This window comes from Chionomys nivalis, chromosome 4 (genome assembly GCF_950005125.1).
Source record: "Chionomys nivalis chromosome 4, mChiNiv1.1, whole genome shotgun sequence".
In the NCBI taxonomy this organism is placed as follows: domain Eukaryota; kingdom Metazoa; phylum Chordata; class Mammalia; order Rodentia; family Cricetidae; genus Chionomys; species Chionomys nivalis.
In genome coordinates this window covers 118,924,260-118,938,376 of record NC_080089.1, presented here as the reverse complement: position 1 = coordinate 118,938,376, position 14,117 = coordinate 118,924,260, and the positions used below count along the sequence as shown (strand labels likewise).

Sequence of the window (14,117 nt, the reverse complement as noted above, 5' to 3'; positions counted from 1 at the left end):
ACGGCCTGATTTGATGCAAACATTTTATCAGCCTGTACGGCTGACCTAGTATCTCCAGTCTGTGTCAAAGTGACATCAACAAGGCTCCATTCGCAAACACCTTCACAGACTTGTCCTTTATTATGGCTGAGAAAACCCAAAGCCACACTGCTAACCAGTGTATAGCAGACTTCAGCCTGAACCATCTCTCTGACCAGCAGGCCCTCCCAGCATACACGGCCTTTACCAAGCCCCTGGCCCTGCTGTCCTCCTCCTCTGAATGTGGATGAGCATTCGGCCATCTGAAGAATCGAGGTGGCCTGGGGGCTACGAAGAATCATGTTGTCATCCAGTGTCACTCAAACCACACCCCTTCGCAGAGCTCCAAAGTACTCATTCCTTGCCTGACCCATGGCTCTGCATCCAGAAAGAGGCTGTACAATGCTTGATGCCTGAGAGACTCGCATGGAAAACTAATGCAGTCAGCATAAGGGAGTGCGGGTGAAAGTGAACCAGCATTCTGACCCCTGTAATTGTTTGGGGAATCTAAAATTACTGTGTATCTGAAAATGTGGCTTTCTTCAATGAATAAGACAGCAAGCCATGGATTAGGTAGGACAATGGCCCAGGCACCCACCCCGCCTTGAGGCAAGTGGTTGGCTCAGAGGGCTGGACAGCAGCAGGTGCCCAGAAAGCCAAGCTGGCATAGTGCAGATTGTACCCACTCACCACTCCTGCTGCTGTCCATGGTCTCTCTCTGCAGCCCTGATGCCAACGGCACTGCCAGAGTGAGTCTCGGAGCAGGTGTGGCCCCTTTTTATGTGGCCCTGGGGTAGATGTGGCTTTGCAATGGCTGCCAAGGGGCAAGGCTTAGGCCCATATCGATGAGAAACAATAAAACTTTAACCATCTTCCATATCAGCCCCAGGAGGAAGTCAGGAGACAAGATGAGCTGGCTTCAAAGGAGGGGGCACAGAGAATGGCGCCATGTGTCTTCTGTGACCCCAGGAAGAGTCCCCAAAGCCAGGGTCCTGTGACCCCAGGAACAGGTCCCCAAAGCCAGGGTCCTGTGACCTTCAGGAACAAGTCCCCAAAGCCAGGGTCCTGTGACCCCAGGAACAGGTCCCCAAAGCCAGGGTCCTGTGACCTTCAGGAACAAGTCCCCAAAGCCAGGGTCCTGTGACCCCAGGAACAAGTCCCCAAAGCCAGGGTCCTGTGACCTTCAGGAACAAGTCCCCAAAGCCAGGGTCCTGTGACCTTCAGGAACAAGTCCCCAAAGCCAGGGTCCTGTGACCTTTAGGAACAAGTCCCAAAGCCAGGGTCCTGTGACCTTCAGGAACAAGTCCCCAAAAGCCAGGGTCCTGTGATCTCCAGGGACAAGTCCCCAAAAGCCAGGGTCCTGTGACCTTCAGGAACAAGTCCCAAAGCCAGGGTCCTGTGACCCCAGGAACAAGTCCCCAAAGCCAGGGTCCTGTGACCTTTAGGAACAAGTCCCAAAGCCAGGGTCCTGTGACCCCAGGAACAAGTCCCCAAAAGCTAGGGTCCTGTGACCTTCAGGAACACTGGGAAGATCTTAGTACGTGGCTTTATTGTTTTAAAATAAGGGATGCTTAATAATTTTTTATATTTTTTTAATATTTATTTATTTATTATGCATACAATATTCTGCCTACATGTATGCCTGCAGGCCAGAAGAGGGCACCAGACCTCATTACAGATGGTTGTGAGCCACCATGTGGTTGCTGGGAATTGAACTCAGGACCTTTGGAAGAGCTCAGCTTAACCACTGAGCCATCTCTCCAGCCCCCTTTATTTTTGTTTATATTTCTAACATGTAACGCACACATGATTCAGGATTTTTCCAGTGTCCCCAGCCACCAATTCCTCCTCTCTTTTAGACCCTGGCAGACACACCGTCCACCGAGAAGACAGCATGTGCACACATTACGTGAAACATATGTACCACTGTGTTCTGAATCTGCAGCGAGGCCTTGGGGGTGTTGGAGACTTTGCTGCCACATGTGGCTACATCCCACAGTTCTTCCCATGGATAAGCAGCAGTTCCTCCCTTTCAGTGCTGCAGGGAAAGGACTTCACACAGGTCACTCCTCCTTACATTGTGTCTATAGGAAGAACCACGGGTCTTGTGGAAACACTGGTCCATGCGTGCCCAGATGTGTGTCTTGTGGACATCCGTTCTCTGCTTCCATTAGGGATACCTATAAGGTCTTTTGCTTGACTTGGAGTGGATTTATGTGTGAACATGTATGTAGATACACTTACCCATACATGTTATGTGCAGGTTACAGCTGTTTGTGCACATATGTCTGGAGACCAGAGGTTAACATCAGGTGTTGCCTTATAAAATTATATATCTTTTAAATTTTTTATTTTTTTATTTTCATTTTTATTTTTTAAATATGTATTTATTTATTATGTATACAATATTCTGTCTGTGCGTATGCCTGCAGGCCAGAAGAGGGCACCAGACCTCATTACAGATGGTTGTGAGCCACCATGTGGTTGCCGGGAATTGAACTCAGGACCTTTGGAAGAGCAGGCAATGCTCTTAACCTCTGAGCCATCTCTCCAGCCCCCTAAATTTTTTATTTTATGTGAATATATTTGTATGTGCATGTACACATGTGTGCAGGTGACCATGGAGGTCAAAAAAGGGTTTTGGATTCTGTGGAGCTGGAATTATAGGTGGTTGTGAGCTGCTGCCAAGTGTGGGTGGGAGGAACTGAACTCAGATTCTCTGCAAGAACAGCACGTGTTATTAACTGCTGAGCAGCTGCTCAGCCTAACCACATTACTGTTGGAGACAAGGCTCCTCACTGACCTGGGGCTCACTGTTTGACTAAGGCTAGCTGACCAGCAAATGTCAGCGATCTAATGTCTCCGTTCTCTTCCGCACTGGGATGAGGACATGCTCTGCCGGGCCAGCTTTCAGATGGTTTCTAGAGATCTGAACGCAGGTCCTCACGTCTGCTGAGCACGTTATCCACTGAACTATCTTCTCAACCCCATACCTGTAACCTTTTCAGCGAGGCTGAATCTTGTGAAAGAGCTGTTTTGACACAACAAAAGCCCCGGAGCAGGAGTACGGCCTGAGTCAGTAACTGTGCTGTGTTCTTGGGAAGTTGTCTGAGGGACTGAATTTCTTCTGGGCCTCTACAGCCCAGCCCGGGCTCTGCAGGGTTCTACAGCCCAGCCCGGGCTCTGCAGGGTTCTACAGCCTGGGCAGGCTCGCTCTGCAGGGTTCTCTACACCCTGCTTTCAAGTCAAGTATACTAGCAAGAGACTTATTTTTCTATTCCTTCTCATAGCATCAGAATTAGGACCATGTGCATGGATTATGTAAAACTAAAGTTGCTCATCGTGTGAAGTGGAAAGGAGCGAAGCCTCTGCAGAGTCCCAGCCCAGGGACCACGGGGGTCTGTATTTACTCTCCTGGGACCTGAAAAGCACAAGCTGTCTCCAGGGCACCAGGGCGAGAGCAGCCATGTCCACAGAGAACAGACCGTGTGCCTTGACCAAGCCGCTTCACCTCTTTTGTCTTCAACCTCTAGAAACTGGGAGGTGATGAATCCCCGTGCTCCAGGTTGTGAGGAGGCCTTCAAGGTTATCCCACAGGCTCCTGGTACCTAGACTAGAAGGCATGCTCCAGATAGGATGCTGCCTTAGTTTTACAGGTGTTATCTAAGGAGCCCAGCCAGCTTCCCTCCCTCGCCTCCACTGCGCTGGCTTTTGTTTTGTTTTACTTTGCGGCATTTCTCTATGAGGTGGTGCTAGGTGCCACCTGTTCTCATCTTCCCTGTCTGTTCCACAGGGAACAGTGGCTGGTTATGTTCCAGCTGTACCAGGGCCTGCTGGTAGAGCTTGGAGCTGTCAGCCTATCCCACACTCTTTGTTCTTCTCATAGGAGTGATCAGGTGATCAGGCACGGGTCCCACCAGGGGACAGAGGCTTTGAAGGCAACTACCTGGGAAACAGGTACCACTGACCTCAATCCAGAGAAGGTAGGGTCTTGGAGGAGAGTGGGGAGAGAGGAAGAGACAGAGACAGAGAGAACTGGCAGGAAAGTTCTAGAAACTTGCAGGTGAGACACTGGAGATGGAAACACACTTAGACATGAAACTGCCAGCCAGGACTAGATTTGTCCACCTTTTGCCTCTGCCCCATGGCTGGGATCATGTTGAGAGATCTTGCTCAGGGCTGAGTATGTGAGGAGACAGCCAACTAAGATAATGTGTGAAGATGTGCCTCAGGGCCACCCGATGGGTGCAGGGGAGGGATCCTGGGGACACCTGAGTGACAGCTTCTAAACCAGGTTCTCTCCTCCAAAAAGGAAAGCCTGGAAAGGGATGCTTGCGGTTTTTCGTGCCGGCTCTGCTACCCAACCTCTACACTCCCGTCCCAGTTCTGAGAAAGGAGCAGTCGTAGGCCTGGCAGCCATCCCGGTGCCACAAGAGCGGCCCTGGCGCCACACACTGGCTCTGAAGCATAAAGATGTCCTCTTGTACGTCTGTCCTCGCTGCCTGTGGAGACAGGAGGGGTTGGTAAACAGCACCCAGAGACCTCTAGGAACATCTTTTCTTCTGGTATCTGAACCTCTGCTTATCTCTGTTCTGATTCATATGTATATAAACAACTTTACAAGAGAAAACGAAAGATTCCAATAACCCAGGAAATCTCTACTCATCAAGCCATCCAGTGCCGGGGGCCGTGCTGATTCGGTTACCTCTGCTCACAGCCCAGGTTGGTGCACCATCAGCCCTGCTGGGGGTCACTGCCATGCAGTGATGAACTGTGCTTTCCTCTGCTGTGCCTGCTGTGGGTCCAAGGCTTAACTTCTTGGCTTAAGATCTGTCATCTGGGGTAAACCGTGCAAAGGATGATCTGGACCAATGGCCACGGTATCAAGTAGAAAGACCCTTCGGGATGCCATGGGAGGTCAGTTAGGGGACAAGGAAGTGCAGCTGATGGCTCCCAGCCCCTCTATGTCCAGGGGACAGATGCAGGAAAGCATGAGCTCTCTGAGCCTATGTCCTAGGATGTAGGATCTGCACAGCCATTGTGAAGCACACCATAACCCCAGCAATTAAAAGAAGGTAGGGGCAGAAAGACCAGGAGTCATCCTCAGCTATATCGTGAATTTGAGACTAGCCTGAGTTACATGGCTCGCTCTCAAAAAGTCAGTAACAGGGCTGGAGAGATGGCTCAGAGGTTAAGAGCATTGCCTGCTCTTCCAAAGGTCCTGAGTTCAATTCCCAGCAACCACATGGTCGCTCACAACCATCTGTAATGAGGTCTGGTGCCCTTTTCTGGCCTGCAGGCATACACACAGATAGAATATTGTATACATAATAAATAAATATTTTTTTAAAAAAAAGTCAGTAACATGAGGATTGTGAGGGACCATTCTCTGTCTAGCCCATTCCTGGAGCCAATTCCAGTGGCGTCCGTTGTGTACCACCAAACATGTCTTCTTGTCTAGGTCCAGGGAATCCAGAACACAGCCAGGTTAGTAGGAATAATGTGTATTTCCTAGCTGACCACCACAGCAACTGTAACTTCATGTTTTATAATATTAAAAGTCATCATTCCAATATATCAACAAGCCATTGTCCTTAAAGACTCATAAGACCTATAAAAACAAAAAGGAATAAAAATCTCTATCTCCTTCTTAAGATCAGGAACTAAAACATTGTGGTTACCCTAATGCCCCAGCCTGTGTCCCCTCCTGCACCACTGTTTTGTCAAAGTTAAACACTACTCTGAGTTAGGGCTTCTTTCATGTATCACCCACCCACCCGCCCATAATTTATCTATATCTGCCTATCTGCCTGCCTGCCTATCTGTCTATCTATCTATTCATCATCTATCCAATCCATCCTTTATCTACTCATCTACCTATTTGTCTATCATCTGTCTAAGAACTGGAAATTGAATGCAAACCCTCAGGCCAAAAGTCAATCACTCTACTACTGAGCTACATCCTCAGTCCCCTTACTGGATTTTTTCCCCCTTACTGGTTTAAAAACACCATTCATGTGAATATTTTTAAAAAGTAGCACTGTTTAGGGCCTCCTCCTCCTCCTCCTCCTCCTCCTTCTTCTTCTTCTTCCCCTCCTCCTCCTCCTCCTCCTTCTGTTTTAGTATATTGAAAGTGTCCTTGTTTTTTTCCCATATTATGGTGTGTGCATGATGTATGTATGGATGATGTGTGTGGGTATACTCATGCCACTGTGTGTGTGTGTGTGTGTGTGTGTGTGTGTGTGTGTGTCAGAATCAGACGACAGTCTCGGGTATGGGTCCTCATCTTCCACCATGTCTGAAGTAGTGTTTGGCACAGTGCTACATGTGACAGGGTTGCAAACCTCCAGGCATTCTCCTGCCTCTGTTTCCCCCCTTGCCATAGAACTGCTGGAATTACAGATGTACTGGCATACCTGGCTTCTATGTGTGTTCTGGGGATCTGAACTCAGGTCCTCATATTTGTACAGCAAATACTTTACCCCCGAGTCATCTCCTCAGCACCTACATTAGAGTTTTGAGATTTATTCACCCACACGACCCATGCCTTGTTTTCACGGCTGTCTAGGGTCCAGTCTCTCTCTCCTATTTTTCCCCAATGATATTATTACCTCAGAATTTTCTAGTTATTAACACCAATCCCAGACCCCACGTAAAGTTGAGAATGACAAACATCTGTAATCCCAATGCTCCTACAGTGAGAGGGGAGGCCAAGACAGACAGACAGAGACCACAGACAGACAGGGATACACACACACACAGAGAGAGAGAGAGAGAGAGAGAGAGAGAGAGAGAGAGAGAGAGAGAGAGAGAACACCCAATCAAAGCTCTTGGTTGCTGTGCTTGCACAGGATGGGGGGTGGGTTCTGGTAAAAGAACTTGGGGTATAAACTGAGGTCACCCTCCCTTACCCTTTAGGGAGGGCTAAAGAGAGACTAGCTTTCAATAGAATGAAGAAGGTCTTGGGAAGGTGCTCAGGCAGGGGGCCCTAGTCCTTCCTTTTGTCTGTATCCAGGATTAAGGGCTTTTCCAGTCAGGGCTGCTGTTGGCTGTAGTGAAACACCATAACCAAAGCACTTTGGAGAGGACAGGGTTTAGTTGGTTTACACTTCAATATCACTATCATCATCAAGGAAATCAGGACAGAAACTCAAACAGGGCAGGAACTGGAGACTGGAGCCGATTTTCTCCCCCACCAATCACTAAGAAAATGTCCTACAGGCTTGCTTCCGCTTCCAGCCTGTTCTTTTCACTGAGCCTTTTCTTTGTTTTTTGTTTTGCTTGTTTGTTTTTCAAGACAGGGTTTCTCTTTGTAGACCCATCCTGGAACTTGCTCTGTATTAAAGGTGTGTGCCACTGCCTGGTTCCTCTTAAGAAGACATTTTCCAACCTCCCCGGCCCCCCACCGAGGCAGGGTTTCTCTGTTTCTTTGGAGCCTGTCCTGGAACTCCCTTTGTAGACCAGGGTGGCCTCGAACTCACAGAGATCCGCTGGTCTCTGCCTTGCCGAGTGTTGGGATTGAAGGTTTGTGCCACCACCTCCAGGCAAGGAGACAGTCTCAGATGAGGCTCCATCCTCTCTGATGACTCTAGCTTGTGTCAGGTTGACTTAAACTATCCAGAACGGGGTGAGGTCTAGGTGTGGATGGACTGAGTTTCAGGAATATGACAGTGAGATCATAAATAGGTCTCGGCAGTGAACGGTTACCAGGCAGGGCTAAGTGTGGGAGGCTCTGGACAGGACTGCCTGAGCCACGCCGCTCAGGCAGAAACTGTCATAGATTGGATTTGAGGACCTCAGTTCTGCTGCCCTCTCCTCTCTCTTACCCCACTGCAGTGCCCACCTTTTAAGTGCCAAGCTGCCAGTTTTTCTTCTAAGACAGCATCTGGGAAAACTGGGCAAGAGTCAGGGTTGTTCCTAACCCCAGTCCCTTGCAGAGACTGATATTAAAGTATCATTTATTATAGATCAAGCCCAGGCAACTGTGGAGGCTCATTCCCGTAACCCCAGCCCTTGGAAGGCTGAGGTAGGATTGTGTGACTTTGAGATCAGTCTGACCTACATAATGAATTCATCATAAAAACCAAAACCGAAAGCAAGACCTCTGCAAGTCTGATCTTTTAAAATGTCCAAAGTCCCCCAAAAGCCATTTTTCCCAAAGAAGATACACAAATGACTCATGAGCATAGAAAAGATGCTTGGCACGGTTATTCATTATAGGTGATGAACAGCAAGCATTTGCCACTCTCTTCCTAGCTGTGGATGCAATGTGACCAACTGCTCCAGCGTGGCTGTGACTTCCCCAGAGTGATAGGCTGTGTCCTTGAAACGTGAGCCAGAGCCAACCCTTTCTCAAGTTGACTTTGTCAGTATTTTAATGACAGGAAAAGAAACTAAAACAACAGCTATAATTAAAAAAAAGATGAACAAAGGTGGGGGCTGAGTATAAACAAAGTATTTTATATGTATAAAATGTTATAATTAATGTACAATTAACACATGCTAATACAATGTACAATTAACATAAAAACTGAAAAAGATGGTTAATAATCATGTTGTCAAGAAAGTGGTGAGGCTGGAAACTCATACTTGGATGGCTAAACTATAACGTGGTGTGGCTGCTAGTTGTTCAGGAGGCAGGGACAGGTGGATCCCTGTGAGTCTGAGGTCACCCAGGTCTATACAGCAAATTCCAAGCAAGCATGAACTACATATGGAAACCCTATCTCAAAAATAGCAACAAAACACAAAGACCAAGTTAAAGTGGCTTATGATGTGTCCCAGTAATTCCATTTCTAGGCATGTATTCAGTAGAGCTGAAATCACATCTCCACAAGACATCTTGAACACAAGCGCTAGTATTATAACAACCCCAAAGTGGACACAACCTATCTAACAAAAGGTCAAACGGTCTCCCTGCAAGGTAGGATGGCACTGCACCATAGGAAGGAATGAAGTATTAAAATGTGTTACATTAATAATGAGCCTGGGAAACACTATTTTAAGTGAAAAAAAAAAAAAAAAAAAGACCTCGGGAAAAGACCCACTACATGGAATATCCAGACTAGGAAATTCATAGAAACAGAGGTACCTGTGATAGCAGGGAGTGCAGTGAGGTTGGGACAGAGCAACGACTGATGGGTAGGACTTTCACTGATAGTGAAAGACTTCCTGGAATTAATGATGGCTGAAAATCCTGAGGATTATTAAAAACTGCTGAGCTAACTATAAATAAAAAGCAAGAACAGAAAATGGCAATTGTCCTATCAAGGCCACAGGCTACACAGAACCTGATGCCAAATCTCCAGCCCGGAAGCAAACAAAACAAGCCACAATCCAGGACACACATCAGAAACACAAATATTGTCTTGTGGTTTATTCTTCTTGCAAAAGAACCAGTGCAACAAAGACATGAATGCTGCCAGTCTCCTCAGGTGATTCCAGAGGCAAACATTTCTGCTTCCAGAACAATTCATCTTCCCTGTAGAAAAAAGTATCTGTGGACTAGCCAGCATCAAGCATCTCTGTGCATTCAGGGGCTGTCTAGATTGGAGGCAGAGTTCCTTCAGCAGTGCCTGGGACAAGATGGACATCGCCCAGAGAGACCCTACCAGTGGCTCTCAGCAACCTTCAATACTTGTTTGTTTTTTAAATACTTATTTTATGTGTGTAACTGTTTGGTCTGCACATGCTTGCATGACATATGTGTGCCTGGTGCCAGCAGAGGTCAGAAGAGGGCAAATGTGTGAGAACTATGTAAGCCATCACGTGGGTGACAGAAATCCAGGACCTCTGCAAAAACAGCAATTTCTCCAGTCCTCATGCTTGCTCTTGATTGATGCCTGCACTACAGGGACAGTATGCGGGCCGGGAACTAGGCTGGAGATTTAAAAACACACGCACACAGAGACATGGGGATACAAGAATGCCAAGAATGCCCCCTTTATTGTGTTCAGGGGCAGCTTATATAGGGATCCTTAACTGATAGCCAAGCCCTAGCCAAACCCACCAAAAACCACTCCCCTGCCATCAGGAACTCCTGAGGGTCTCATGCTCTGAGCAGCTGCAAATACAGGAAAACAAATTGTTTTGCTCAGAGCAGCTGCAAGCATAACAAGTTGTTTACAAGAAATTCAGGGTCTGGGGGTCCACAGCCCCCCAACAGGAACACACCTTAGGGGGGCTTTCTTTCTCACTGGTAGAATGACCATCATGAAACCCTCATAAACAAGGAAGTGGTTAGTGACGAAGTTCTGAGACTTGGTACAGTTTGCTACCGGGTCTCTTTGCTCTTGATTTATTGAGGAGACAAGATTGAGGGTTAAGCCTCTCTAGGCTTAGAGAAAGACGGGGCTGACAGTCTTTCTAGTCCTCATTAGCTGTGTGATGTTGGACAAGTTACTCCACGGGCTCCTGAGACTCTGTTTCCTTACCTAAGATGAGAATACTAGAGTGTGTTTCTCATGGAGTGGTCAGGTGGTTTTACAAAGTGGGCTAAGTAACCAACAGCTTTGCCTTGGCTCCTGGGAGGGTTTAAAGGAGTCTGGAACTGGGTTTGGCAGAGGTTGTTGCCAGGAGCGCAGCAAGTGAGCAGACACAGAAGCACAAACCGGAACTGGACGTCATGGACTTGCAAACCTTTCTATATTAGCAGTCCAGCCACTGGGGAGTCCAGTGTGCAGGACAGAACAGAAGCTGAGATAGAAACCGTTGTGTGAGAACTGAGGCCGGGTCCCCGCTGGCAGACGCAGTTTTTGTCACCTGCGCACACGAGCAGGGGAAAGAACCTTCATTTGCTGGGTCCTGGCTTAGGGAGGAACCACAAGGGTGGAGCTGGAGATGGAGGCAGGGGCACACAATCTCCATGAGTACCACTCCACAACCCCAATTCTGAGAACTCAGCTACCTGGCTGCAATTGGAAAGAATTAAGATTCCACACCCAGTACCTTTATCTTACAAAGTAAGATTTATTAGCCCGTTTCCTTCCTTTGCTGCGGATTCATAGGCGTTGACAGACTACCTGACACATTGTAAGTTTGTTTGCTTTTTTACCATCAGGACGTCCCGCCAGCTGCCGACTCCGGGGTATATGAAGGGTCATGGTCAGGTAGGAGGATTATAACCAACATAATCTTCCAGGGCTCATCAAGGCAGCTCTGGAGCACACGATTCAGAGCCCTGTACCAACACTGAAGGTCTTGGGCCTCATGCTGTGGTGGTTATCGTCATCTGACAGGAGCTAATGCTTCAACACTCCAGGCTGTGAGCTGGCCAGAGGCCTGAGGTTGGTCGAGCATCTCCTTGTGGCCGACAGTCAAAGGCTGCACTCCCAGGCCATCCTGGAGGCAGTCCTATTTGCCAACCCATGGCTGGGCATCGCAGTCACCTTTACAGTGGGTCTATCACTGCTGCTTGCTTGCCTCCCAGGTGGGTGGAAGTGTCCTGTGGATCAGGGTGAGCCCACAGAGGATGAGGAACACCCCTCCCCACCACAAGACCTCCTGGCACTCTCCGTACAGCACGTAGCCTAAGATGGCCTGTGGGAGAGACAGGTGTAAGGGACCTGGCCTCCTCTGGTAGGCTCTACCATTCCTCAGCGGCTGACTTCTTCCTGAGGAGGCCAGACGCCAAAGTCTGCTGCTTCACATCCAACTACCACCTTCACCACATCAATCCATGTTCTTCTGTCTCCTCTGTGGAAGGCAGGGGCTACCCCAACTGAGCAACGGGGCCCAAGAGGCCAGCAGGTGGGGCCAGTAATCATAAAAGCAAGCTAGGCTATGTTCCTTCCACTTCAGGACTGACGTGTCTGCTCCGCCTTGTTGGCCCTGGGCTTCTACAGGAAACCTTGACCAGTCCCCTCTATGCCCACAGCTAATGTTTTCATTCCAGACTTACGAGAGACACGCCAAGGGACTTCACATGGCTGGTGTGATCCCAGAATGACTCAGATTTCATCCCTACCTATGCTCTCCAGGTTTAGCTGTTCCTCGACTGGTGAGCCCAACCTCTGCTTGACTTCCTGTCCTTTCTTGAGCCCGAGCAAGCAGGGGGTTTCCCAAAGGACAACTCACCCAGAACAGGAGTGAGAACAAGGTCACCGGGCTACTCACCGAGCTGAGTATGTTCGAACATGTCACTGTGACAGATGCAATGGCTGAAGACATAGAGAAACTGAGGCCGCGGCTGAAGAAGGTCCACATCAGAGAATTGGTGCTTGCCATGGCAATAATGCCTAAGACACACAAGCCAATATTCACCTGCAGAAGAGAGGGTCACTGCAGGTACAACCACCAAGGGCGGAACCTTAAAGGCCCGGGGGATCTTTAGATGCCTCCTGCAAAGGATATGTAGACCTTGTGGACAGAGAGTGAGGTACTTGCCTCTAGGAAAGGGGAATCGTTTTCTTTCCTGTGGACCTCAAATTCCTGGAAAGAGATGACTTACAAAAGTGCATCATTGCCAGGGCCAAGGGCAACCTGCTTGCACAGTGGGTAACCAAAGTCTGATCGCTACTGGAAAAGAGTAAGAACAACTTCCACAGTCTAGAGCCCTTCATTGCCCTCTGGACCACTCGGGCACATCTGCACACCCAAAGGGAGGTGCGCTTCAAGCCTGGCAACTGCGACGCGGTTGGTTCTAAATCGCCAGGAATCTTAAAACAAGCGGTCCCCTATTGAGGTCGGGACGGAGGAGAGGCCCACCCCGCTAGGGGCGTCGTCAGGGCTCCGGCCAGAGGCTGGACGAGGTGGGCAACCGGCTACCTCACCCTAGGAGTCCCGTGCCGGGTCGCGCTGGGCACAGGGGTGCACGGGGCTTGCAGGGAGAGGTGGTGCGGACGTCCTCCCCCCCCCCGGCCCCCTTCCCCGCCCCGCCCGCGCCCTGACCCACACCTGCCCGCCGAAGGCCAGCTTGGCGGCGGCGGCCGCCAGGGCCCCGAACGCGCCGGCGCACAGACAGTTGAGCACGCCCCAGAAGCGGCTCCGCATGGCGCCGGCCCGGAGGCGAGCGGGGAACTCCACGGGGGAGTCGGGGTAGGCAGCTGCCGATACGGCGGCACCTGAGGTCGGCGGCCCGGCCGCCATGAGGCCCGCTGCACCCGCCACAGCCGAGCCTCCGTGAGCCCGGCAAGGGCGGAGCCAAGGCCGAGCGAGGCGAATCTGCCAGTGAGCACCGTGCGCCACTGAGACGAATCTGCTGCGGAGGCGAATCTGTCACAGTGCTGAAGTGACCTAGATCCTGAAAAAACCCTGCAGCCCAGGGGAAGACGGGGTGATCTGCAGTTCCATGCCTTCTTCTTGGCATGGATTAGCACCTGAATATGCTGATTCGGGGCTCTGCAGGTCCTGAAGTCAATGTGCACCCTAAAGATGCATGGTGGTGCACGCCTTTATTTAATCCCAGAACTCGGGAGGCAGAGGCAGGCGGATCTCTGTGAGTTCGAGGCCAGCCTGTTCTACAGAATGAGTTCCAGGACAGGATACACAGAGCAAAACCAAAACCAAACCAAACAAAATGTTTCCAGCTCTTGTCCCTCGTGGATGCAGGGGACAGATCTGGAGGCGCGCAGCTTGAGACAGAAGAGTTTGGGGCAAGTGCCAAGAAAAGCGTCGTTTGTTAACCGCGTTGGTTTGTTAACCACCAGAACCACAATCACTTCAAAATTCATGTAAAGTTATCCAAAAAACTAAAACGCATCACCTACTGTCAGCAATATTACAAGTTAATGGCAACCCTGGACAACACATCTCACATAAGAGGAATGGAGCAGCCTGGCATGGTTGGTGGCACAGGCCTGAAATCCAACTGAGGCCGAGGCAGGATTGTCGTGAGCTTGAGGCCAGCCTGGACAACATAGCAAGTACTAGACTAGCCAAAGAATTTTTGAGACTATCTCAAAAAGAGGTTTTTTTGTTTAAAAAAAGGAGGGTTGGAGACCTAAGTTAGTGCTTCCCTAACACATGGATAATCCTGACTTCAATCCATGACAGTGTATATTGTGGGTACATTTCCTTAAAAAAAATTAAAACAAAACCCCAAAGTGCTTTAGAAGGGTATAAAGTGGTGCGGCCAGGGTAGAGGCGCACCTCAGGAGGCA

At 49.4% G+C, this 14,117-nt stretch overlaps 1 protein-coding gene across 1 annotated transcript; it reads right to left on the bottom strand.

Moving 5' to 3' along the window:
• Positions 1-9,950: 9,950 nt before the first annotated feature.
• Positions 9,951-13,152, bottom strand: Tmem42 (transmembrane protein 42). Its single transcript, XM_057767627.1, has 3 exons — positions 12,913-13,152; positions 12,133-12,279; positions 9,951-11,556 (listed from the first exon to the last, which is right to left on the bottom strand). The coding sequence occupies exons 1-3, from the start codon at positions 13,102-13,104 to the stop codon at positions 11,422-11,424; spliced, it is 474 nt and encodes a 157-aa protein (XP_057623610.1). The 5' UTR covers positions 13,105-13,152; the 3' UTR covers positions 9,951-11,421.
• Positions 13,153-14,117: the final 965 nt, after the last annotated feature.